The 27679-nt window shown below is 47.8% G+C and overlaps 1 protein-coding gene across 3 annotated transcripts in view; it reads left to right on the top strand.

Annotated features, from left to right (window-relative positions):
* Nucleotides 1-1443: 1443 nt before the first annotated feature.
* Nucleotides 1444-27679, top strand: part of WTIP (WT1 interacting protein) — a 162542-nt gene continuing 136306 nt past the window's right edge. The window contains exon 1 of one of the 3 annotated variants that reach the window (XM_029608375.1): nucleotides 1444-3150. In XM_029608375.1, the coding sequence (XP_029464235.1) occupies nucleotides 1794-3150 (1357 nt within the window). In that variant the 5' untranslated portion in view covers nucleotides 1444-1793. The remainder of the gene's footprint in view (nucleotides 3151-27679) is intronic. The other 2 variants (XM_029608374.1, XM_029608373.1) reach the window with 2 other exon arrangements.

The raw sequence follows: 27679 nt of genomic DNA, 5'->3' as shown, positions 1-27679 counted from the left end.
TCCTGCTTCTGCCATGGTGTCTCTAATAGAATAGGGTGGCAGCATCCTAACCCATATTATACAGGGTCCCAATCTCAGCCAAGAAGGGACACCCCCCTCCCCAGCTCCTAGCTCAGATCATGCAATTGGATGGATCTTAGCGAATAACGAGGCCAGGACAGGATGATCCTGGTTAATAAGCAGAGGTTGGCGGGAGGGTTCTATACATAAACTAAATACATTTCTATAATAAACAGTATACATAATAATTATGGTAGGTTGAAATGATACCGCTGGACGTTCTTCAGAAAGGTTACTTTCCAAACTTCTGCCTTTATTCTTATGGAACCAACATAAAAGAATTTCATTTTTTTATTCTATTACAGAACCACGGGTCAATAAGGATAGTAGAACTCTCTTTTTATGACGGCTTTAAATTACTCATGTATCAGGAAGCTATGCAAAGAAATAGCTATTGTAAAAAAAAATAAATAAATTACCAAATATATAAATAAAATAGGGATTTAGTGCAGGTATACCAGAGTTGTCACATTATGACTCTGGACGGGATGAGTGAACCGGGGCATCATCTACACATTCTAACGACAGAACTAGTAGGAAAGAGACAATGAAAAGCGAAGAGGTGTAGACTAATTGCTGTCAATATCCAGCAGACCTAGGAAATGCAGATAGAGATCCCTCTGTTTGGAAGTGCAAAAGCTAAACCGTGCATGCTCAGGGCAGCCGTCAGTTCTTACTTGGCACACTCGCCATCGATTTTTTTTTAAACTTATGTTTGTTTGTTTTTTTTTCAGACAACAGTTTAGAAGTTGTTCCGTTCATATTAGTCCCTCTGGGGCTGAGGGATCTTTATGTCAGATGCTGATCGCTTTTAAAGGGCTCCTAACTCTAATTGCGGACCCGGGAGCTGCCCCAAGCACTTTGGTACTTGCAAGATTTTGCAGCGATCCTAAAGGCGGCTACTCTCGTCGTGTCCTCAACCCCACCGCCCCGGGGAGGAGGCCCTGCCGCTGCCCGACTCCAGGCCGGAGCTCCAGCTCGGGCCGCGGCTCGCTCCCAATCCTCATTGTTTGGCGGCAGCACGAGCCACATTCCAGAGCCGCACGGCGCCCGCTCTCCTTCCGCGCATTCCTTCCAGGGGAAAAGAAGTCCCCCTCCCCCTCCTTCCTCTTTTTTTTTTCTTCTTTTCTTTTTGGGTAAAAAGAAAAAAAAAAAAGCTCCTTTCCACCGCGCTCCCCCTCACCCCCTGCTTCCTAAGAAACAGCTTTCCTTACGTGTCTGCAAACCAATTACCACCACGCCTCCTCCGGTCCCCGTCCCCGGCACAGTCACCCCCCCCCCCCCAAGCCCCATCCCCTCCCCTCCTACAGTGGCCAATGCTTTTGGAATGAAAAGGCAGGAAAGCTCCCGGCGCAAATTCCTCCGCCGCGCAGCGCGCGCCATTGAGTGGAGGGAGCGAAATGATTCAAGGCTTGAAATTGACATAAGGGGGTTGTTTGCTGCTTTTTTTTTTAACTCTCTCTGTTTCGGTTTTCCCTCCACCCTGCCTGCGGGATCCGTTCCCCCTCCCACAACAACAAAAAAAAAAAAAAGCCAAGAATTCGGGGGCTGTGATGTCTTGAAGGCTTCCCGGGCTGCAACAAGTTGCCGAGTGCGGAGCGGTGTTACCTTCCTGCCGAGCGCCGGCAGGAGCTAGCGGTCGGATTTGGGTTTTTGGTTGCGGGAGGTTGTTCACACCCAGCACTTTTTTTTTTTTTTTGCTTCGTCCCCCGCCCCCCTCCCGGAGGCCGAGCATGGAGCAGTATCAGCAGCAGCAGGACCTGATAGCACTGAAAGCCAGCAAGTTCCTGGAAGACCTCTCGCTCTACGAACCCTTACGGAGGGGCAGCCCCGAGCCGGAGAAAGCGATCGCCGAGCCGGGCCGCAAGACGATGAACGGCAGCCTGGCTCCCTATCCTGGCCCGCCGGCCGCCGCCGACGCCTACCCGAGTGGCCAGAAAGTGCACCCCGCCGCCTGCTCCTCCTCCTGCCTCCGCTCCTTGAACGGCGGCCGGGCGGCCACGCTGGAGGGCTGCGGCCGCCCCCGGGAGCAGGGCTGCTGCGGGGAGGCGCTCCGCGCCCGCTCCGAGGTGGCGCTGCCCTGCTACACCGGCTTCCCGGACAAGGGCAAGCGGCCGGCCGAGGAGGGCGCCTGGACCCCCAAGCCGGCGAGCTGGGCGAGCAGCGAGGGCACCAGGTATCACCTCCCCACCACCAGCCCCCGCTCCAGCCTGGCCTCCTCGGCTTCCTCCTCGCTGGACCACGGCAGGTACCCCAGCCCCCGCTCCAGCCTCAGCGGCGTCCTCCTCCTCCCCTCCTACGAGAAGTTCTCCAGCCCCAGGTCCAGCCTGGTGGTGCCCGGGCAGGAGAAGTACCCCAGCCCCAGGTCCAGCCTGCTGCAGTACGAGGCGGCCGGCAGCGCCCGATCGAGCTACGCCAGCACGGCCAGCGACACCAGCAAGCACTCCAGCCCCCGGGCCAGCCTGACCGGCTACGACAGCAAGCCCAGCAGCAACCGGACCAGCGGCATCAGCATGGGCTACGACCAGCGGCACGTCAGCCCCCGCTCCAGCACCGCCAGCCAGTACTCCTGCACCACCAGCCCCCGCTCCAGCTACTCGGACTCGCGCTACGGGGCCCCGGGCAACCCCGAGGCGGAGGGCGCCGGCCCGCCGCGGGCCAGCCCGCGCTCCAGCCTGTGCGGCCAGTCGGCCACCTTGGGCAACGGCGGCAACCCCTGCGTGCTGAGTCCGCGCTCCAGCATCTCCAGCCACAGCTCCCGGGGCTCCCTGGGCGCCTACCCGGAGCCGCCGCCACCGCTGTCCTCGCCCCGCGCCTCCCTGCTGGGCTCCGGTTTGCCGGAGGAGCCCGCCCCGCCCGACTTCGGGGACGCCTGCCGGCACAGGTCGCCGCCCCGGCCGGAGCAGCAGCAGCCGACACCCGCCGCCCCCCATCCCGACCGCGGATCGGCCACGCTGCACAAGTTCCAGCTCCCCTACCAGGTGACTCCGTGCAGGGAGAGCGGACCCAGCCAGGCGGAGAGGAGGTTGGAAGCCTTGACCCTGGAACTGGAGAAGGAGCTGGAGCTGCACATGAAGAAAGAGTATTTCGGTGAGTAACTAGTGTGTGTGTGGTACTTGCTTCAGTGCGGACAGACGCAGACAGGTAAAATGCAATTTAAAAAAGAAATCCCCCCCCCTCCCCGAAGGATAGGGTTAAAGTTGTAAAATTCTTAATTCCCTGCGAGCACGGCAGGAACAAGCTCACATGGAGATGATGCAATTCGCATTGGAGGGGTAGAGGCACGTGGATCAATCATTAAACTATCTCGATGCACTGTTACAAATATTTAGAGCTTGTTAAAGTTCAGGGCTGAACGAGAATTGTTGGTCCTCTGGGGTTTCCTTGATCCAGTTTACTGCTGCAATTAGATGAAATCTCAGCGTTCATATTTTATTTTATTTATTTATTTGGAGTCTTTTATATACCAAGGTATAGCAAGCTGCCTTCACTCCGGTTTACATTTTTAACAACTTATTACAGAAAAAACAGTAAAACCAAGCTACTTCTTAACTTAACGCATTAGAACCATTCTATATATAGGCTAATTGAGCAGGTTTTTTAGAGTACAAACAGAGTACGGACAGGTATTACAGATAACAAACATAGTAAAAATAGAGTCTAAACAGGTCTTACAGTGTAAAATGTGAAAATAATGTCTAAGCAGGATACAAACTGGTAATGGTAAACATCTTCCACAGGGAATGCCAGACATATTTAATGCCAGACGGTTCTTTATTCTACATGGGTTTGCTTTTTTTCATAGCCTTCTTTTAAATATCATAAACCCGAAATTGGAACATTATTTCCCCCATAGGCTCAATTTGGAAAAACTGTAAGGGGATATTTATTTATTTATTTATTTATTTATTTTGAATTCTTATATACCGACATTCCTGTAAAGTATACAGATCATACTGGTTTACAGTGTAACAGAACTGTCGCGAGTGGCGATTACATAGAACATAAAACGTTATGAAAATAAAGTGCCTCCCCCACCTCACTCAAGATATGATTTAAAAATAAAGGTATGATAGGTCGGTGTGAACCATGATCTCAGCGCAGAAAGGGGTTCGTAGGATGGGGCATCGATTTCAAAGTTTTCCTAACTGGAGATGTCTGGCCAGACAAGACATTTTATTTTTGCATTGAGTGGGAGGCTGGGAATCAGGTGCACCACTTTTTTTTTTTATACAGTCTATATTCTTTTGAATATAGCTGGTTAAGGCTAAAATTATCCAGAACACGTTCCTGGGAACATATTCCAGGGATGTCAAAATGCAATCCTCAGGAGAGCTACAAACTGGTCAAGTTTCAGGATATTCCTGATGAATACGCAGGAGGGAGATTTGGATGCAGCAGCTCAATGCACATTTTTAACTCTGAATGCATGTGGGACAGGTCAACATACAATGGAGGTGCTCATTTAAATGTTAAGCAGTCTCCTCCCACCCAGTGACATCATTTAGAGGAGCCCCAGTGAGGCAGCTTTGTATTAGTAGTGCTAGGGATTGTCAAAAATAATAGGGAAAAAAGGTATTTACTTGCACGCATTCACTTCCTGCACCACCTCCTGCCCTTAGGAGCATCCCTTCTCCATGCCGTGGTTACACACTGCATGTACCATTACGCACCCTGAGCCTGGGCAGTATTGGTGCTATGGAGGCACCAGGGGCGATCCGAGTAACTGTAGACTGGTGAGCCTGACTTCAGTGCTGGGAAAAATAGTGGAAACTATTCTCAAGATCAAAATCGTAGAGCATATAGAAAGACATGGTTTAATGGAACACAGTCAACATGGATTTACCCAAGGGAAGTCTTGCCTAACAAATCTGCTCCATTTTTTTGAAGGGGTTAATAAACATGTGGATAAAGGTGAACCGGTAGATGTAGTGTATTTGGATTTTCAGAAGGCGTTTGACAAAGTCCCTCATGAGAGGCTTCTAAGAAAACTAAAAAGTCATGGGATAGGAGGCGATGTCCTTTCGTGGATTACAAACTGGTTAAAAGACAGGAAACAGAGAGTAGGATTAAATAGTCAATTTTCTCAGTGGAAAAGTGTAAACAGTGGAGTGCCTCAGGGATCTGTACTTGGACCGGTGCTTTTCAATATATATATAAATGATCTGGAAAGGAATACGACGAGTGAGGTTATCAAATTTGTGGATAATACAAAATTATTCAGAGTAGTTAAATCACAAGCGGATTGTGATACATTACAGGAGGACCTTGCAAGACTGGAAGATTGGGCATCCAAATGGCAGATGAAATTTAATGTGGACAAGTGCAAGGTGTTGCTTATAGGGAAAAATAACCCTTGCTGTAGTTATACGATGTTAGGTTCCATATTAGGAACTACCACCCAGGAAAGAGATCTAGGCATCATAGTGGCTAATATTTTAAAACTGTCGGCTCAATGTGCTGCAGCAGTCAAAAAAGCAAATAGAATGTTAAGAATTATTAGGAAGGGAATGGTTAATAGAACGGAAAATGTCATAATGCCTCTGTATCGCTCCATGATGAGACCACATCTTGAATACTGTGTACAATTCTGGTCGCCGCATCGCAAAAAAGATATAGTTGCGATGGAGAAGGTACAGAGAAGGGCAACCAAAATGATAAAGGGGATGGAACAACTCCCCAATGAGGAAAGGCTGAAGAGGTTAGGGTTGTTCAGCTTGGAGAAGAGACGGCTGAGGGGGGATATGATAGAGGTCTTTAAGATCATGAGAGGTCTTGAACGAGTAGATGTAAATCGGTTATTTACACTTTCGAATAATAGAAGGACTAGGGGGCATTCCATGAAGTTAGCAAGTAGCACATTTAAGACTAATCAGAGAAAATTCTTTTTCACTCAACACACAATAAAGCTCTGGAATTTGTTGCCAGAGGATGTGGTTAGTGCAGTTAGTGTAGCTGGGTTCAAAAAAGGTTTGGATAAGTTCTTGGAGGAGAAGTCCATTAACGGTTATTAATCAAGTTTACTTAGGGAATAGCCACTGCTATGAATTGCATCAGTAGCTTGGGATCTTCTTAGTGTTTGGGTAATTGCCAGGTTCTTGTGACCTGGTTTGGCCTCTGTTGGAAACAAAATGCTGGGCTTGATGGACCCTTGGTCTGACCCAGTATGGCAATTTCTTATATTCTTATGTTCTTATGATTCTGTGCCAGTACATGGCCAAGAAGCAAGTAGAAGCCCTAAAGAATATATGAACATAAATTTGCTATACTTGATCAGATCAAAGATCCATCCAGCCCAGTATCCTGTTTTCAACAATGGCCAATCGAGGTCACAAGTACCTGGCTGGATCCCAAGGGGTAGATAGATTCCAAGCTGTTTATCCCAGGGATAAGCAGTGGATTTCTGCAGCTCTACCTGAATAGTTTATGGATTTTTCCTCCAGGAACTTGTCCAAACCTTTTATTTTTTTTAAATGCAGCTACATTAATAGCTTTCACCACATCCTCTGACAATGAATTCCAGAGCTTAATTATTCATTGAGTAAAAAAAATATTTTCTCGTTAATTTTAAATGTATTACTTAGAAATTTCATTGTGTGTCCTCTAGTCTTTGTACCTTCTGAAAGAGTAAACTGATTCACGTTTATTTGTTCCATGCCACTCTCTTTATTTTATAGACCTCTGTCCTATCTCCCCTTAGCCATCTCCAAGCTAAAGAGTCCTAACCTCTTTAGCCTTTTCTTCATAAGGGAATTGTTCCGTACCCTTTATCATTTTGTTCGCCTTTCTCTGTACCTTTTCTAATTCTGTTATATCTTTTTTGAGATGTGGTGACCAGAACTGCACACAATACTCAAGATGAGGTCACACCATGGAGCAATACAGAGGCATTATGATGATCTCTGTTTTATTCTCCATTCCTTTCCTAATCCCTAGCAATCTATTTGCTTTCTTGGTTGCTGCAGCACATTGAACAGATTTAAGAGTATTAAGGATGATGCCTAGATCCTTTTTCCTGAGTGGTAACTCATAATGTGGAACCTTGTAGTTTGTAACTATAATTTGGGTTACTCTTCTCTAAGTGCATCACTTTGCGTTTGTTCACATTAAATTTCATTTGCATGCCCAATCTCCCAATTTTGCAAGGTTCTCTTGCAATTTCTCACAATCCTCTTTGATTTAACAACTTTGAATAATTTTGTGTCATCTGCAAATCTGATCTCCTCACTTTTTGTCACCATTTCCAGGTCATTTATAAATATATTAAAAAGCAGTGGTCCAGAACAGATCCCTGAGGCACTCCACTATTCACCTTTCTCCATTTGGGAAAATTTATCATTTAGCCCTACTCTCTGTTTCTATCTTTTAACCAGGTCCCAATCTAAAATATCTTTGGCTTGGATATTTGGTGCCTTCAAAATTTGATACTGGAGGCAACTGCATATGTTGCCTATACCTAAATCTGGGCCTGGTGAAACATCTAGAAAATATCTTTCTTTGTGTGTCCCATGAGAAAATAACTTTATTATTATGGTCAGTTAAGTTGGTTAATGGCCGATTTTTGCTCAGATAATTAGAGAGGATCCTAAGGAAATGAAATCAATCAGTAAATGTCCTGAATAGTCAGGGCAAATATACTTTTTAGTGTGTGAAAAGAAGAGTAACTAGCAGCAAATTATATTGAGAGAGATCTAGTAGATCACAAGTAACTGGAATAACTTGGGAGCCAAACCTTTAAACTTTTGGTTCTGTTCTAGTTCAGGTTCAGCTGCGACTGAAGCCGTTCCAGTTTGATTCCAGCTTAGGGCAATAAAGGTTCAGTAACCAGTTTGGCACACATGAACCAACCAAATCAGTTCCAGTTCACACAAGAAAATGTAAATAGAAGGCCCATTAACTTGAGAATAGAAGACACGCTCATACCTCCTAACCCTTCCCCCCAATAAGACGCCACACCGAATTCTGGGTATAAATAGGCCGCAGTTTATTGTGCCCCACTAAACCCGAGCCCTTACAAACTTAAGTTCAACCCCTCCTTTAATTTGTCTTCTCGTAAGCCCCACCCCCTATTCCTCCACCACCTTGCTCCCTAATGGTGAAGTCAGGATACCCTCCCCCATGTCCTTACTCCGCCTCTTACCAGCGAGAGTAATTTATGCTGAGAACCAATCTCCTACGTTCACCGGCCCCCCCCGGTGTAGCGGCCCCCCCTTTGCCACACCGGGCTTGCCCCCCTTCTCATTATGCCAACCCTTTACAATATCCGCTTGGGCTCGGGTTTTTCCGCCACAAACAAGTTGGTACAACCTGTTCCCCCCAAACTGCCGGCCTACCATCTTGCTACCTCCCTTTCCAATCCCTCTTGGATGGAGTTGTTGATCATGTCCATCCCTATTTCCGATAGGTGAACTCCATCCCCTGCAAACAACCCCGTTTCCTCCATCCATGACCATTGATGCCTAACCCAAAAACCCCCTTGCCAACCCATCCATTTACCCAGCTGTCTATTTAGTTTCTTCACACCTACTTTCCACAATGTTTCCTCTATTCCTTAACCGGATAATAATGTCTGACCATCCTATTCTCATTCTTGGCCACCGGATCCATAACTGGGAGAGGTCCTTCTTTATACATGTCAACAATTCCCTACATGTTTTGTACCCCACATCATTCCCTCCTAAATGAATGAGCAGCACCTGAGGCACACCCCACATCTCAATCCTTTCGTAAAGAAAAGGCAGAAGCTCGTCCCATGTCATGCCTCTCTTACTGAACCAGGCTAATCGCCATCCTTTGTTATTCAGCTCCAGGTTTCGCCATATGGCCTTTTCAGTGCTCTTCACTGCGCTCTGTGAATGTAGGAATGACCCACTAACCAGGTACATCCCTCAAACTTCCCGGATCCCCTCATATCTGCAAAATAAACACATATGGTTAACACCATTCCCTCCCTTATCTTTCCCTACCACCCTTTTACGGACAAATATAAGCTCTAAATGCAGAAGACTTCCATCTGCCCAACCCTTTGATGCTATTCTCCGAATATCCTGCCTCGGCCGCTGACGTCGCTGCCCCAATACGAAACGAATGCGAACTATACCTGCTCCCATCTCCTCCCATCCTACCAATCGCTGCCCTTAAAACGCTCGTCACTTGATATCTCGTAACCGGTTTACCATTTTCATGAATTAGGAACACTCCCTCCTTATGAGGTCTGCATTCCCAATACCGTTCTGCCAGCCGTACCGGGCAAACCCTGCAATTCCCCTCCCTTCTCAAACTAAGAATCGTACCCACCCCCTTTTGATCCGTTTTGGACCTGGCAATGAACACGCGTATCACATGTTCACCGAATTGCATGCCTTCATTCTGGATCCCAGCTCCCTCGCTGCTCTTATGAAACAGCGCTATCAACTCGCTAACCCTCAATGCCCCAAAAAAGGCCCATGAAAACGCAACCTGAAACAGCCGGGCCTCGTAGTCAGACCAACATATTTGCCTCAGAATGCCCATCAACGGATCTAAATCCTTGTATCTGGGCTGCCGCGCGTCCTCTACCCGGCCCCGCCCCCGCTCCCATCCCTGCAACAACTTCTTGACTCGAAAACTACTGGTCGGCGTTCCCCCATCCCTTCAATTTATGAAAAAATGCCAATCCCGCTAAATACAACCGTACTGCCCACACCGAATAGCCTACTCCCTTAGCCCATATAATAAATCCTCTCATCATCCTCTCCGTGATAGGCTCCTCCTTCCATCCCAACCTTTCCAGATAAATCAACACTGTCCTGGTGCCTTGTATGTAAGCGTTCCATGTCGCTGTGGCCACTGAACTGCGAATCAGCTCCCATTCCTCATCCAGGCCCTGACCAAAGATGTTTGCTATCCACTCCTCTGGGCATCTCGCATACCTCTCACCTCCTGTGAACATAAAACTCATACATCGACTTATCCTGACTCCTTTCTCCCCTTCTTGTGCCCCCATGATAATGCTCTTACCCCCTCCCCTGTTCTTTCTATTTTTTTTTTTTTAAACGCGCTTCGCTATCTGAAGTGCCTTGTCGTTCGGACCCCACTGCAGCACCTGGCACTTGAGTACCGGGTGAGCCCCGCTGCACGAAGAACAGGCATGTCGAAACTTACAATCTGGAAACAGACACATGGAACTGTTGAATCTCCAACATATGTCTGATTTGTTTCCGGCCTTCGTCTCCAAACCCTTTCCTGACCCACCCGGCACTCCGCACCCGGCACTCCAAACCCTTTCCTAACCCTTTCCTGGCCCTCCCCTCCCCTCCCTTGCCCTCCCCTACCCCCTACTTTTTTAAATATATCCGAAGCAGAAAGCCTATGAGGGAGTCAGTTGGACCGTTACATGATCGAGGAGTTAAAGGGGCACTTAGAGAAGATAAGGCCATCGCGGAAAGATTAAATGATTTCTTTGCTTCGGTGTTTACTGAAGAGGATGTAGGGGAGGTACCCGTAATGGAGAAGGTTTTCATGGGTAATGATTCAGATGGACTGAATCAAATCACGGTGAACCTAGAAGATGTGGTAGGCCTGATTGACAAACTGAAGAGTAGTAAATCACCTGGACCGGATGGTATACACCCCAGAGTTCTGAAGGAACTAAAAAATGAAATTTCAGACCTATTAGTAAAAATTTGTAACTTATCATTAAAATCATCCATTGTACCTGAAGACTGGAGGATAGCAAATGTAACCCCAATATTTAAAAAGGGCTCCAGGGGCGATCCGGGAAACTACAGACCGGTTAGCCTGACTTCAGTGCCAGGAAAAATAGTGGAAAGTGTTCTAAACATCAAAATCACAGAACATATAGAAAGACATGGTTTAATGGAACAAAGTCAGCATGGCTTTACCCAGGGCAAGTCTTGCCTCACAAATCTGCTTCACTTTTTTGAAGGAGTTAATAAACATGTGGATAAAGGTGAACTGGTAGATATAGTATACTTGGATTTTCAGAAGGCGTTTGACAAAGTTCCTCATGAGAGGCTTCTAGGAAAAGTAAAAAGTCATGGGATAGGTGGCGATGTCCTTTCGTGGATTGCAAACTGGCTAAAAGACAGGAAACAGAGAGTAGGATTGAATGGGCAATTTTCTCAGTGGAAGGGAGTGGACAGTGGAGTGCCTCAGGGATCTGTATTGGGACCCTTACTGTTCAATATATTTATAAATGATCTGGAAAGAAATACGACGAGTGAGATAATCAAATTTGCAGATGACACAAAATTGTTCAGAGTAGTTAAATCACAAGCAGATTGTGATAAATTGCAGGAAGACCTTGTGAGACTGGAAAATTGGGCATCCAAATGGCAGATGAAATTTAATGTGGATAAGTGCAAGGTGATGCATATAGGGAAAAATAACCCATGCTATAATTACACAATGTTGGGTTCCATATTAGGTGCTACAACCCAAGAAAGAGATCTAGGTGTCATAGTGGATAACACATTGAAATCGTCGGTGCAGTGTGCTGCGGCAGTCAAAAAAGCAAACAGAATGTTGGGAATTATTAGAAAAGGAATGATGAATAAAACGGAAAATGTCATAATGCCTCTGTATCGCTCCATGGTGAGACCGCACCTTGAATACTGTGTACAATTCTGGTCACCGCATCTCAAAAAAGATATAATTGCGATGGAGAAGGTACAGAGAAGGGCTTCCAAAATGATAAGGGGAATGGAACAACTTCCCTATGAGGAAAGACTAAAGAGGTTAGGACTTTTCAGCTTGGAGAAGAGACGACTGAGGGGGGATATGATAGAGGTGTTTAAAATCATGAGAGGTCTAGAACGGGTAGATGTGAATCGGTTATTTACTCTTTCGGATAGTAGAAAGACTAGGGGGCACTCCATGAAGTTAGCATGGGGCACATTTAAAATTAATCGGAGGAAGTTCTTTTTTACTCAACGCACAATTAAACTCTGGAATTTGTTGCCAGAGAATGTGGTTCGTGCAGTTAGTATAGCTGTGTTTAAAAAAGGATTGGATAAGTTCTTGGAGGAGAAGTCCATTACCTGCTATTAAGTTCACTTAGAGAATAGCCACTGCCATTAGCAATGGTTACATGGAATAGACTTAGTTTTTGGGTACTTGCCAGGTTCTTATGGCCTGGATTGGCCACTGTTGGAAACAGGATGCTGGGCTTGATGGACCCTTGGTCTGACCCAGTATGGCATTTTCTTATGTTTTCTTAACCATAAATTAATGTCCTGTGTGCCCCAAGACATAAATCTATTGCCCGCCATCTTTTCCCTAAAACGTTCATCATAATTCAGCCAGGTCTTTGAATGCACCTAATATACTGTCACAATAGGACAATAGTGCTGCGTGCTGGTCGCTCTGGTAATGTCCTACCACACTTGCTAATCGCAGGAATCCTCTGACCCAATTAATTATATTTTTTGGAATTCTCGTGCCTGCTGACTCTGCTCTTCTTCTTCTTTCCCTTCCTATGCGCTTTGCTCTCCCCCCTTCTACCCTCCAACAGCTTAAATATGTTGACATATCTCCTTTTCCTGATCCTGTTGCGCAGTTTCTTCGGAACACCCTCCCATAGCTCTGTGAGCGACGCCAAGGCCGGGTGCCCCATATCCTGGCCAGGCCCGAAGCCCGAAAGTCTCCTGCCCCGCCCCGCGTCGCTACTACTGCCGCTCGACGACTCCGATGACTCCGAACTCGTACTGTCACTCGCTTCGCTCTCTCCTCTTCCTGCTTCCCTTTGCCTCCCTCTCCCCTTTACTGAACCTCCCGTGCTTACCAGCTGACGTACTGCACACCGCCGATGATGTCGCCTCTGCCGCTTCCCGACAAGCAGGCCACTCACACTCGCGCAGACTGCCCGTTCCTACGTCCACCTGTCGGCTCTCCGTCTCACGTGCGCTCCTGTCGCACTCTGTCCGCACCTCGTGTCTTGCGAACAAGGGTAGGCCTGCTGCGGTTTCCTACCGCTCCGCCTGGCCGCCAGTGTGGTTCTCTGCCATCCACATGCCCACTGTCACCCCACCCCCCTCTCTTAACCGTGTCCTCCCATCCTGCTCCCTTGCCGTCTGGGCACACATCCCCATGCCCGCTCTCTTGAATCCTCTCTTGCGATCTCCCTCCTCGCCCTCCGTACTTCTCTTGTTCGCCTCGTGCTGAGCTTCCCATCGGTCCATAATCCCTGTGTGCTCCTTCTTGCCCCACATGCTGACCTCTTCCGCCCCGTATTCTGCTGTGGGCGGCTCCTGCTGCACCTCTGCCGAGCCTCACTCCCCTATTGGCAATAATATCACTCTTCCGAGCCTCAAGCGCTACGCCACACTCACCGCATTCATGCCGCCCCATCCTCTGGCGTCTTCCAACGCTCTGTTCCTCCGCAAATGTGACACGCTGCATTCCTCTGCTTCTGCCACGCGTCACCGAACGTTCACTGTTTCGCGCTCGGGTACGTCCTCTTCCCGCCCTTTTCTCCCGGGCTTCCTTAACGGCCGCTGTTTCCCCACTCATTCTGCCCTCGGCTGGGCTGCCGCGCACGCGCCCTGATGGACTCTCGTGCCTCCGCTGAGGGGGCCCTCTGTCTCGGCCTCCCTCCCTGCGAATGTCGCCGCGTCCTCAGCTTCTGGTTCCCCTGTATCACTCTCTAAAACCTCTGGGTAGCGGTTGCCCCCCGGTGTGGCTGGTGATTCGGGCCCGCTGCCAGGCGAGGCTGGGAATTCGCTGCCTGACGCCGTAACAGAGAGGTCCTCTCTCTGCTCTAATTCGAGGTACCCCCCCGCACTCCTGTCCGCCGGCTCGTCATCCGATGCAGGCTCAGGCCCACTCTCTCCCGAACTTGCGGCCGCCCCCCCGTACTTCGACAGCTCTCTGGCTCTCCTCCTCTGTCCCTTCGAAATCGGGTGTTTCACGCCGCTCCTCGCGATCTCGCCCCGCATGCGGGCCTGGAACCGTAACGAGCGGTTCCGCTTTGCTCCTTCTTTCCCTCCCCCTCGGCATAATGTTGTTTGTATATTTGTTTCACCTTTTTTTTTTTTTTTTTTTATTAACCGCCTGGGGTCTGGAATACCTGGACTTAGGTTCGCCCGGGCTGGTTGGACTGGTCGCTGCGACAGAGCTGTGCTCCCTGTCCTTGAAACTGCACCCCTGCAAAAAACGTGACCTGTCCCTTTTGCCTCTCCCGAACTAATGTGTTGCTAACCTTAACCCCTTTTCTCTCGCCCCTTATCCTTACTCCCCATTGGCCCCACTATCATTCTCTATACCTATTGGCTGCTACTGTTTATCTCTCTCATCAATTACCCCTCCCATCTTCTCGCTGCTTCTCTCCAAGTCATCTGCGCTGCGTAAGACTCGCTTCCGCAGCTTGCTTTTATAATGCTTATTTACAGAGAGGAGCAGAAGCGTGAATCTGTTACAGCCAGTGTTGGCCATACGTTTTATGGGGTATACAAGCCGTTAAGCCCGTTAAAACAGGCTACATCCCTCTGTCTCTCACCTCCCCCTCATTCTCTCTCCCCTCACTCTTCACCACCCCCTACCTCCCTCCCACCCTCCCTCTCCTCTCACTCAGTCCCTCCCTCCCACTCAGTCTCACTCCCTCCCCCCTCTCTCCCTCCCTCTCACTCACTCAGTCCCACTCACTCTCACTCAGTCCCACTCACTCCGTCCTCTCCCTCAGTCCCACTCCCTCCCTCCCTCTCTCTCCCTCAGTCCCACTCCCTCACTCAGTCCCCCCTCCCTCTCACTCAGTCCCTCCCTCTCACTCAGTCACTCCCTCCCCCCTCTCCCTCCCTCTCACTCACTCAGTCCCACTCACTCTCCCTCAGTCCCACTCCCTCCCTCTCTCTCCCAGTCCCACTCCCTCTCACTCAGTCCCCCTCTCCCTCTCACTCAGTCCCACTCCCTCCCCCTCAGTCCCTCCCCCTCACTCAATCCCTCCCTCCCACTCAGTCACTCCCTCCCACTCTCTCTCTCCGTCCCTCCCTCTCTCTCTCTTCTCCCTCCCTCGCTACTGGCCGCTACCGCCGCCCGCTGCCGGTACCGCCGCCGCTCGCTACCGCCGTCGCCGCCCGCTGCTGCCACTGGACGCCGCCCGCTACCGCCGTCGCCGCTACCGCCGTCGCCGCCGCTCGCTACCACCACCGCCGCCGCCGCTCGCTACCGCCCGCTGCCGGTACCGCCGCCGCTCGCTACCGCCGTCGCCGCCCGCTGCTGCCACTGGACGCCGCCATTTTTTTTCTTTCTGACGCTGGCTCAGACCGACGTGCTCGCCCGCACATGCGTGGTAGAGCTGGTCTCTACTGCGCATTTGCGGCACGTCTGTCAAGCTTCGTTTATCTAGTAAGATATGAAAATGAATTCCAAGTACTTAATAAAACCTTTGATGTGTTTATTTTATTTGTCCTGTGAAACCCAAAAGGGGAAATCTTCCAGATACTGGTTTTATGCAGGGCCCCCTGGTCGCCCGTGATTCTGTGGCCACAGCAAGGATCTCATAATCCAGCCCTTGCAGTGGAATTATGGGAAACCAGGAGCTGGGCCACGTGGGGAGCAGTGCCTGCTGCTCAGAATTGTTCCCCTCTGCTGCTGATTTCCCCTTCGCACCCCTTCCTCTTCTGCTTTTGATTTCCACCCCTCATCGGTCGGCAGATCCAAGCAGTCAGTATGAGGAGGGCAGCAGTGTGGTGCCTTGGCCCATTTCCTCCTCCAGTGCTGCCTGGGATCCAGTCATGAGGCACTGTGGTATCCCACCCAGGCCAAGCTACAAGGTGGCCCCAAGGAGGATGAGGACATGGCCCGAAGCATCTGGGGAAAGCGGGAGGTGAGAAGAGAATTGGAATGGAAGGAGGTGCAGGGTGAAAGAGGTGACATTTGAATTGGAAGGGAGTGGGGTGAGAAGAGGGCACCTGAAAGGCAGGGGGGTGCCAGACTGGTGACACCATGGCAATGCTGTACCCTGCCTTGCGGTAGATCTGGGTTTGATTCCTGTCTCCGGTCTTTTGCTCCTTGGGCTTGCTGGGGCTGTATAGCTGTATAAGCAGCATTAAAACCCCTCGGGGAGTGGGAGTCCCAGTCAATCTTGCAATGGTGCCACCTAGTGGCCGGATTTGGGGCCTGCAAGTGCAGCATTTCAGAAGGAATGCCAGGACTGAGGTCTGTTGCTATGGTGACTGCACTCGCTGAGTTGGGAGGACTTCATAAGATAGGGGGAAGAATCCCTGATTAGTTGCAAGTGAAGGCTTGTGTTACGGTCTGGACCCGAGCCCTGGTTACAGCTGAGCTGGAAGCCCAAAAGGAGCAGGAGGAAAATGCCTGCTCTCCTGCCTCTACAAAAGAAAAGGGCAGGGGTGAGACAGAGAGCACCTGGAGTGGAAGGGAGATCAGAGCTGGATTTAGGCACAGGCACCATAGGGACATGCCTAGGGCACCCAAACGCTGTGACCTTCCCTGCTGCCCATTGATTTCTGGGGACAAATTCATCCACCGTTCTGTCTGTGGGTGCTCCAATCTTAAATCTGGCCTTGAAGGGAGGTGGGCATAAGAGAGGGATGGGGGGGTACAGGAAGAGCGGGGTGGAGATGCAAGGGGTAGCAGAATTGGAACCTCCCTCTCCTCCAGATCCCTAAATTTACCTCTTCCCCCCTCAAGATCCTAAACCTCCCTTTTTATCTCCATCCTTCCTTCTCCTCTCTTCCAGATCCCAGACGCGCCTTCCTTTCTCCTCCTCGCCACTCACTATCCCCAATTCCTCCGTTCCCAATTCTCTCCTCCTCCTCCTCCTTCCTGAGATCACCTTTTCCTCTGTCCTCAGCCACTCCTGAAATCACTGCTTTCCACTCCATTCATCCCCCAAATCTCCTCTTCCTCCCCCACATCCATACCTGAGATTGCCCCAACCATAAAACCTTAACAAGAGTGAAATAAATTCTACAAACACACAAGTAAGGTTGAAAAATATTTGATTTTTCAAGGTAAATCAACATAATTTCATATTCAGAGTTCTGCACACGTATGCAAGAGTGCCGCATGCTGGCCATGTAATTTCAGAAGCCTTTCTGCGGAATCTACCCCTGAGCTGGCCCAAGAAACCGGTTTTATGTGCTCACTCAATGGACCACGTCGACTAGGTTTTTTGTTGGTTGAATCCTTATTCGGCATCAGTAAGGTCAATCTTTTTGTGGGCCTGTTCTAGCTCAGAGACTTTTAAAACAAAAAATGGTTCCGGTTGAGAGAGAAAATATAAAGGTTATCTGGTTTTGGGGTTCAGGTTGGGTTGGATTCCCTGTTTTCAATATTTACTAAAAGAAATGCATGCTTTTGCGTGTAGGCAGAGGTCTGGCAGTGGTCTTAGTGGATGCTGGAGTTTTTTTGTCCGGATACTTTTTAAAGGACCTGGTGCATGAGCTATTTTTAGTCTATTTTTTGAGACTGCATGGATCCGATCTTCCGTACACAGAATTTCCCCGTTCTCGGCTGTAGAATTGCATGAGCTTTGGTGCTGAATCGCCCTGAAGAGGTAGCAGAGAACAGGGGTGGGGGGAAGGAGAATTGATTATTGTATTGGTGATAACGCAAGTATTCAACAACACCTCCACGCAGCACAGATCATTGCCTCTTTCTTTCTAAATAAAGCAAGATGGTCAGTTAATGGGAACCCTCCACAATATTCCCAAACCTAAGAACTCGGACTCCATTCTTAAATATTGAGAGCGTCAGAATTTCCTGCTGGTTCCAGCTGGCCTTAAGACTGAAAATTAGTATTCTCAGTGGCAGGTGCTTGTATTGGAACGGGGGTTGCTGTATTGTATCTTTTCTGGACTTTTCTTTCCTATGTCAGGTCAAGGCAGCTTACATTTTTTTTTTTTTTCAGATATGATAAGCTCCTTCTCCAAAGAGCTTACAGTCTGAGCGCACTGTTTTAATCTGGGTCGGTCGCATGTTTGGGACGCATGTGTCCCCAGCCCCTTACACAATAAGGGGTTAAGCATGTCCATAACGCACATCCAAACCCCCCTCGAAACTAATAGCGCTTATCACATGCAAATGCATGTTGATGAGGCTATTAGTCATTCGCCCCAGATACTGTGTAAAAAAAAAAAAAAAGTGCACCTGATCTGCACATTTTACGCTCAGAAATTAACGCCTGCCCTTGTGCAGCCCCCAAAAAATGGAGAGAAAAGCAGAAAATACTGCTTTTCTGTACGACTTAATATCGTGACAATATTAAGTCAGAGGATTCAAAGGTTAAAAATAAAAGATTTTAAAAAAGTGTGCCGGTGGGTCAGGTTAGGGAAGCAGATGCTCAATTTTACAAGCGTCCGTTTTCCTAACCCGCTGACGGCCACCCCTCCTGGGCCAAGGAGGCACTAGGGGCGTGCAAGTGTTCCTAATGCCTCCTTTCAGCGCGACCCCCTCATTTGCATGCTGTATCGTGCGCCCAGGGGAAGGGGCTGTGCGCACGTTGAAAGAGCGGGTGCCAAAAACCGGACGCGTTTTTTAGCGCGTCCGTACTGTATCGGGGACCTGAGGCAGCAAGAGAGAGTGACTTTGCCCAGTGTCACTGAGAGAGTCTCTCTGTGTGGGAGATGCGTTTGAGCCCTGGTTGCCCATTGCTACGAGGAATGGGCTACTCCTCTGCCAGATGTGAAACTTACAGTAAGAGTGTTTTCCTGGTAACCTGTTGCTATCCGGAGACACACTGCTGAAAGAGGAGTTTATACCGGGTGTCAGACTCCTCCGGCGCAGGAGGCAGCTGCGTGCCTGGCCGTGCGCTCTGGGTGTTTTTCTGTTCCCTCCTCCGGATGAGACAGGGCTTTTAGTGCACGGTGTCCGTAGGCTGGAGCACTAGCAGCATTCCTGACTATTTCTGCTTTGTTCTCTGTTTTGGAAAGGAATGGCAGATTTAAACATCCTGAAGCAGCATTCCAGCAATTTGTTCTTTCTTTGGGTGTAGCTCAAGGCACCTTCCCTTCAGGTACAGCACGAAACGCAACCCGTTTCCCTACTATTCCTTTAAATACTGAAAATGCCAATTGCTTGCTGACACAGTTTCTTTCAAGCCGTCTGTTTCTGTCTATCAGTCTATCTGGCTAGCTCTCTCTCTCTCTCCATCTGTCCATCGAACTGTCTGTCTCTGTATCCAGGAAAAATCCTGCACAGTTCTGTGCTCGTTTTTGGCTTCCTTCTATAACTCCCTGTACCTTGCATCGTTTTGTTTCCTTTATCTCCCTTCTGCAAAGTACTCGGCAACCGGTGCTTTGCTATAAAAAAAAACAAAAAAAACCCAAAACTTCCCATCTGCCTGAGCTTTTAAAATCCTATTTTCAAGGATTCTTTTCCCTGCTGCCAGGGATCTGGGACCAGGTCTCAGAATCCAGTCAGAGCCTGCTTTAGACTCCGCACGGCTGCGTCCTTGACCTTTTGAAGGGCGAGGCAAGAAGGAATAGAAATGCACATTGCTCTGTCTGTTCCATTCTTTTAAACTACTTTTTAAGAGCACAGTAGATAGTGCCAGTCAATATAATTCTGCACATGTCAGCGTGGCTTTTGCTTTCCACGAGAAACGTAGTTGAAATAGAGAGCAACTCTTAACCAACTTTAAAGTAAGGGGTTGGTTTTGGTTAAAAATGTCCTCGCCGCCATGGGTGAACAAAATAATTGTATCCTAGGTTTGAAAAATGCTGCTGGATCTGGGCAGCCTCAATTAAATCTACTCTACTCGAGATTTTGGGCCTGCCCCCCACTCTCCAGCATGCTCTACGCTGTAGGCTTCGTTACAACATGCATGAGGCTCATTTAATTCCCTTTCTGCCAGGGCAAAGCTGCCCTGCGGACGTTGGCAGTCTCTGGAATCGGGCAGAGAAAGCGCGTGGCGGGACATAAGTGCGATCTTTCTTTAGGGCAAGAAGCCAAAACTGGCTCCCTCCTTCAGTCACTGCTCTGCTCCATTTAAAAGATGTTTTGAAACACTCCCATAAGAAACAAAAGGGGAAAACCCAGGAGCAAGGCACACACACAGCAAAAAAACCCAACAAAACCCAGCAATGGCTTATTAAACACAATGAGCCACGGACTTAAAAGCCGATGTAGCCAACCAACTATTCCCCTCCCCCCCCCCAAGCAATTTTCCATATCTGCGCTCTCCCTTCTGCTCATAGAGGCAAAACTCTGGCAGCTCTGAGGGTAAAGCACGACCTTCACTTACCTGGAACATTCCAGGGTTAATCCCTGCTTTTGTGACCAGACAGGGCACACTGACACAGGACAGCAAGGGCAGGAGCTGTGGAAAATGAAATCTCTTCTCCCTCCAGACCCCAAAACCACAGTGAGGGGAGATTCAGCCCCTGGCCTAATAGAATACCGTTATCTATTTTAATCTATCTATCCTCGCACCTAACCAGTCTGGTTTTCAGGATAGCCCTAATTAATATGCCCAAGCAAGATTTGCATTCTTTGGAGACCCAGTATATGCAAATCTACCTCATGCATATTCATTGTGGCTATCCAGAAAACTCGATTGAGGTCTGGTTTGGGAAGCACTGATCTATCTCTCTGTATACTTTTAGCTCAGTGGATTTCACCCCAGTCCTCGGGGGCACCCCCAGCCTTTCGGGGTTTGTAGGATATCCGCAATGAATGCTCGTGAGAGAGGTTTGTATGTGCTGTTGTCATTCTGAAAACCTGATTGATGAGGTTTGTCCTGAGGTCTGGATTGACAGCTTCTTGTTTAGATCAGGGCTCCCCAAAGCTGCCCTGGTGACCCCACAGCACAGCCAGATGGGTTTCCAGGCTTATCCACACTGAATGCGCAGGAGGTCAATTTGTGCATACTGGGTCTCCAAAGATTGCAAATGTATCTTGTGCACGTGCGGTTGTGGTTATGCTGAAAACCCAGCTGGTGTGGGATCACCAGGACAAGTTTAGCAAGCCTTGATTTAGAAAGATTTGGACAGGAAAAGGCACGCAAACGTATAGTATCAAACCCAGAGGTTCATTGCTAATAATTAAGTTGCATTTGACCTTCTCGTTCATGTCAGAATGTCTCCATCAAATCTTTAAGTAATTTGGAAATATTTGCAATTAAAATTATGTACATATACAAAATTTTAAATTAAATCTTTGTAGCATGTCATTAGCAATCTGTGTGGAAACATGGATGTCTAAGGGGCAGTATTTGGAAACCGTTTGCTCTGGTTTTGGGTGTGTAGAATCTCAGCCTTCTGTTGCCTGTAATTTTAGAAGCCACGATGGCTTTATATATAAAACACACTACTCATTACTTTGCTTCACATTCCGCGTACAGGCCCGAGTCTGAAAGGAAATGCATGCATGAAGAGCTCTTGGATAAACTAGGTTGGCAGTAGTCATAGGGACCTCATCACGGTACAGCCCTGAAAGCAGCACCAGGGTGTGTACCAGTCTCATAAGTGGCGTCGTTTTATTCAGGACAGGCTGGTCCAGGCCTGCTTCTACCTTACGGAGGATAAAACCAGGAATGGAACAAGGTGTACTGAAAAACAAACAAACTGGAGTTAGCTGAACACTCTACTTACGTTTAGAAGTAAAGGACTTTAAAGCCATGTATTTATAAACATTCTTGCAACTTGTCTTGGGAGATACTCCCAGTTCTAGGCCTAGGTCCAGCCTAAATCTAATTTGGCGGGATTTCCTTGCAATTGAGAGATTTGCCCACTCCTTGGAGATTAAGAACCAAATCGTGAGACCTCTAAATTTGCCTGACATGTCTGTCTTTATAAAAGTGGTATGATGCTAAAGAGTTTTTTCGGATCCTTGTATAGATTTACTCAAAAAATGAAGCGTGAAGTATTAGAATAAACATTTCCAACTTTATTTATGAGTGGTTGAGGAAGAGTTTCAGTCCTCCGACATGGACTGTGTTTTGCCACATGGGCTGCAATGGGAGGGACAGAGGCCCAGGGAGTCAACTTGTAATGAATATCCAATGCATAAGACAAAAGGAAATTTCAATCCTGCGTAGACGCCAAAGACACTTTTGGTTCCAGCTTGGTTGAATTAAGATTTCGGAGCTTGACGCCTGAATCGGCTCGGCACAACATAAATTTGTTGTTTTGCCTTCACGCTTGCAAGCTTTCTCTGGACCACCTCCCACAGAGCGCTTCATACAATCGCAAGACTACCCCTCTGACTGCATTTGGAATTTCCTTTTGTCTTATGCATTGGATGTTCATTACAAGTTGACTCCCTGGGCCTCTGTCCCTCCCAACACAGCCCATGTGGCGAAACACGGTCCGTGTCGGGGGACTGAAACTCTTCCTCAACCACTCTATGAATAAAGATGGAAATGTTTATTCTAATACTTCTGCACGCTTCATTTTTTGAGTAAATCTATGTAAGGATCCGAAAAAACTCTTTAGCGCCATACCATTCTTATTATGGTTTATACCTATTGTGTATACCGCTCAACTCCTCCAACGCTTCATTTTTTGAGTAAATCTATGTAAGGATCCGAAAAAACTCTTTAGCGCCATACCATTCTTATTATGGTTTATACCTATTGTGTATACCGCTCAACTCCTCCACTTCCCATTGGTCTTTATAAAAGTACATTTTGGGGGAACAAGAGCTGAAACATACCAGGCAGGAGATGGGGGAGCGCCTTATCGATTTAACACAGAAGTGGGAGGATGAGATGAGCACTACTGAAGAACGGGAGAAAACGTTCAGATTCATCCATTATTGTTCCATTTGGGCTGCTTTGTGCAACCGTAGAAAACCATCTGCAGAGCCCGTGTCGCCCCTGCTAGACTTAAACTAATCTACCCCGACCAAGATGATTTATGCTGGAGACTATGTGGAGAAGGTGGTGCATGCACTCATGTGTTTCACTTCTGCCCTAAGATCAAGGAAGACAAGGAAGGATTTAGCCAATTACAGCGAAAGCAATTCGGAGGGCACAGATGATGCAGGACCCAAGAGCAGACTTATCAGGGCTATCGCCTCGGGAGCCTGCTGGAGGCCTGACGACATCGCTCGGAGGGAGAAGGGCTGTGGCAGTGAGATGGAGGAGACCCGATTCCCCTATCCCATGAGGAGCAGATGCACGGTTCATGGTGGGAAATGGACAATATACTGACTGCAAGTCTGAATGGAAACCGCAGGAGCCACAGGCACTTTTTTTGTGGCCCACTTTCGACTCTCAGCCAGAAGAGGAAATGTGCACAGCATCCAGTGCTTGAACTCCCATTTTTTTTTATTTGGGCCTGGGTGACCTGGTCTACAGGAGTGGAGTGCGAATCCCGTGGCAGTGAGGGAGAAGCAGGAGTAGGGGGGGAGGGTGGCCTCATGAAAAATGGAAGAGGACTGGGGTTTTACTAGCTCTATTATGAAAGTTATTTTGAGAAATGCCAGATGCATTTCCCCCCCCCCCCCCAAATCAGGTTTATAAATATGAGTGACAGATATTATAGAGCTTTGGATGTATTAGTTCAGACTGGATGGTACTGTATTGTACTCACTTTCCATAGCAAGCTTATTATGGGACTATAAAGTCATAATCTCAATAAAAGGAAAAGTTGCAAGAAAACGCTTCCTCCTGATTTTTAAATCGTGCACACCAAGAGCTACCCCCATCCTTTTTTTCTGACCTTGACTGGGTGCCTGGCACTTGAGCGAGCAGTCTTTTGGCTAAGCCCACCAGAGATCAGAAGCTGGGTAGGGGAGAACTAGGTAGATCCCTGCAAACCATAAATGTCAAGTACTTTATTTAAACAAGAAAACCAAAATATAATAAGTTCTAAAGTCAGGTATATATTTTTACACAGTGGCAGCAAACCGTGCACTGTTCTGCCTTTCAACGCCCTCTGTTTGAAAAACTGTTTTAAACTGCTGTAAGGAATTTCGGCCAGTTTAGCTATTTACACTGGGTTGAGTCCACACCGCAGGAACCATTTTCGAGAACTGTGCACAAGACCTTGTCCGAGATATTATGAAAGCATTCCCGTTGAAAACCTTTTCAGTTAAATCGGGTTAAACGTATGCTGGGGAGGGCCTGGACAGTCTTTAAAAAATGCTCAGCACTTCCTTTAGTTCCTTAAGTTTGAGGCACTTAAATTCAGGAGAATTTTCAGCCCAAAACCTAGGCACCTAAGGGCTGGAGCTCATGTGCATAGACCTAGATCCCTAAGTTATGTGCCTAGCATTGAAAATTCAGGGCTAAATTCCCAAACGTTTTCCCTCTTCCCTAACTCTGCCCACCTTTCAGGCTCCTGAACTAATTCCTTAGCTCTAGTCGCCTATCAAAGTTCGGCACCTAAGCCTTTAACGAATTGACCCCTTAGTATCCATCAGTCTGGGAATTTACTGATATTTTACTCTTGGAGAAACTGGGACGATCGCAAAGGGGCTTCACAAAAAAATTTAGCTGATGTTTAACTCAGGACAGAATCGTTGTGTGTGTGTGTGTGTTAGTAATGAAGTCAGTGAAAGCTGGTTCTAATGGGGGACAGACGGACACATTACATTATCTTAAAACATGTTATTTTGCTACTTCATCAAGCTTTTGCTGTTACAAAGTTGTGAGCCGCAAATGATTAATAGACTGGACGGTTCTTCTTTCAGTAAGAACACGTTGTCAGGCTTGCTGATGCGGCATCTCTAGCATAGTTTATTCACATGAGTTACAACTGACCCCTTTTGGTTTGATGGTAGAGCTGTGTTTAAATATTTTATTGGCGGTTTCCTTTTGCTCATTATCATTTGATATACAGGACCGAAGTTAGTGCTCTTTTTTTTGGTGTTATGTCAAAGTAATGAAGTCAAACCAAGTGGACCTGTGAAATCAAGGATCTATAGCCGCCATCTTACTCGGGAGTAGGCAGATGGAGGAGCAACAAAGAATGAAATGCAATACAAAGCAGAAACCGTCCCTCAAACCATGCAGTGATGCCCCTGAAGAGGGGGTTACGTACAGGCCGCAGAACAGTTACAGCGTTCTTTAAACTCCCCTCCATTTTTCCACTGCTTCTTAATGGTTGTTCTACTCCTTCATGTCTTGCATCCATGGCAAGTGACCTAAAGAAGCAGCTGAAGGTCGATTTTTTTTCCCCCCAGCTATTAACTTGCCCGTGTCTTAGCTGTGTTAATTCTACACATCTTCATTCTCTGTCCTCTGAGGTATTGTTGCTTTATTTTTTTTTTTAAAGCAGTGTATCTTTGATGCTGGCCACTTTTTTTTCTGATTTGATATATCTTCTTCCTTGAGTTAATATTTCAACGGCTCGTGCTTTGCATGGATCACGGTGATGCCTGTCGGGGCTTTTGATAATAACCAGCGCAGCAGCTGTCCTAATTAGCTCCCAGTTCATAATGGTGGGAGTAGCTGCACAGGACGAGCTTCCTGACATCTAAAGTCTGTCTCCTCAGAAATGAAATAAAAATAGATTATCCGGCGTCAGACAAAGTTTTCAAGCCCAGGATATTAGGATTGAATGAATTTTTTTTTTTTTTTAAAACAAAATTCTCTTTTATTATGAGGGATTATTTTGGGATTTCAAGACTGATTATAATCCCCAGAAAGTGGTGCTGATGCCAAACGGTTTCAGAAGATATCAAGGAAGCTATTCATCAGAAAAACTGTGCTTCAGTGCTTAGAAAGGTGCTAAATCTAGTGAATGTGATGCAGGGAGTGAGAATCTCATCTCCGACTCTAACCATGAAGGGGCAGGTGATGCAGCCACCAGTACGATGGTGGTACCAGCATGGGCCAAGGTGAGGAAGCACATCAAAAGGCCTTGGAAGGTGCCAGTAGGGTGTGGGGGGATGTACTTGCAGTGAGTTCCCCTGACCAAATTTCACACTCGCTTGGAAGACAAGGCCTTCGATCCACTCAGCTCTCTTCTTTGTTCAGTTTTTGAAAAATATTGTTGCATTATGCTGATTGTTGGGTGATTCACTTAGTGGTTCAGTCCATTCAAGCTCTGTTTGATGTACTTAAACACGTTATGTGTTTAACAAAACAGTCTTATTTGTTGGTTTTGTTGTATTTTATTATTATTATTACACTCGGCAATTGAGCTAGGTCTTCATTCACTGCAATTCCAACGTCCCTAAGGCTTCATGCTAGCTGTGGTCACAAACCGGACGCTGGGCCGGTCCAGCGGGGCAGTATTTGTTCTTATGGGTGGTTATTGTTTTTTTTGTTTCTTTGACAATAGCGAGATTTTAGGATTGCAGAACTATAGGGGATCCTGGAGGTTGGATTCACTTAAAATAGATCTGCACACAAAGGGGAATCCTAATAGTTATGATTGCTTTCACATGTTGAACCTGCACACACTGTGCATTGTGTGCCATGTATTATTCATTCTTAAATACTGTACCACTGCCCACCTAGAGAGCTTATTACCTTTGCAAAATGCTAGGCTACTTTAATTATGTGCTGCCTTTTCTGCTCCTGCTTTTATTTAGAGTTAAAAGTTCTTGCTTATTTTGACACACTCTCTCGTCTGCTGTGTGTTTTGCTGCAGTCAGTGGTACTGATTCAGTGGAGCAGATTTTGCAATGACTTTTTATGGACGTGACTTCCAGTATTGGGTCTCCTGGCCTGAGTGAAATGCCGCTGTACTGGCTGCAGGTGGGAGGCCAAATTGGACAGAGAAAGCAGAGAAAGGATGAAAACTTTAGTGGTGCTGGTGGACGTAGTATACTCCTTTTTTTGAGAGTAGGGGCAGTGACACACCTTTTTAGGTCGGGGGGGGGGGGGTGCAAGCCATCTCTTCTCTCTCTCCCCTACATCTCTTTCTCTTCTCTTGCCTTCTGCCCACACTGATCAGTGGCAGGCATGGGGGGAGTGGTGGCTCCCTGGGCCGTGTTCGCGTCCCCTGCCATTTGGCCCGACTGCTGCTTTGAAGTCTGTGGTTGTACAGAGCCCCTTGTGATTTAAAGCTGTAGTCGGGTCCAGAGCTGTAAAGATGGAGGATGCTGCCGACACACCGCTGTTCTCCTCCTCCTCCCACCGAACAGCTTCTTGATGCTCAACCTGGTCCCTGATCACCTGCAGCAATTCTGGGGGGGTGGAGTTGGGGGGGGGGGGGATAGAGTTTTGGTTGGGCTGTGGGCTGTGATCTCCGTGGCTCACCCCATTCCAAAGCCTGTGCTTCAGACCCATAATCTTCAGTAATCTTCTCGTAGTCGTTGGGAGCCTCCAGGAATCCATTGATTCCACTGCTTCTAACCCCTTCTCGTGTGCCAAGGCATTGCATCTGACGTGTACAGGTAGTTCGCCCTGGCGCTGCCGCTAATGATACCTTCTGATTTGATTAGTACAGGGGTGGCCAACTCTGGTCCGCAAGAGCTGCAAACAGGTCCGGTTTCCAGGATGTCCACAAGGAGTATGCAGGAGAGAGATTTGCACGCACTGCCTCCCACTGTATGTAAATCTGTTTCCTGCATGTCCACTGTGGATATCCTGAAAACCTTGGCCTGTTTGTGATTCTCGAGAGCCGGAGTTGGCCACCCCTGGACTAGCGAAACCCTAGTGAGAGGAAAGCCAGAGACTGCTTGGGGTTTACAGCTTTGCGCCAGGAATGAAATGGGTCGGTTTTGTTTCTACATCAGTAGCTTTCTCACATAAAACAAG

Source organism: Rhinatrema bivittatum, chromosome 7 (assembly GCF_901001135.1).
Source record: "Rhinatrema bivittatum chromosome 7, aRhiBiv1.1, whole genome shotgun sequence".
In the NCBI taxonomy this organism is placed as follows: domain Eukaryota; kingdom Metazoa; phylum Chordata; class Amphibia; order Gymnophiona; family Rhinatrematidae; genus Rhinatrema; species Rhinatrema bivittatum.
This window is presented reverse-complemented; position numbering and strand designations above follow the sequence as displayed.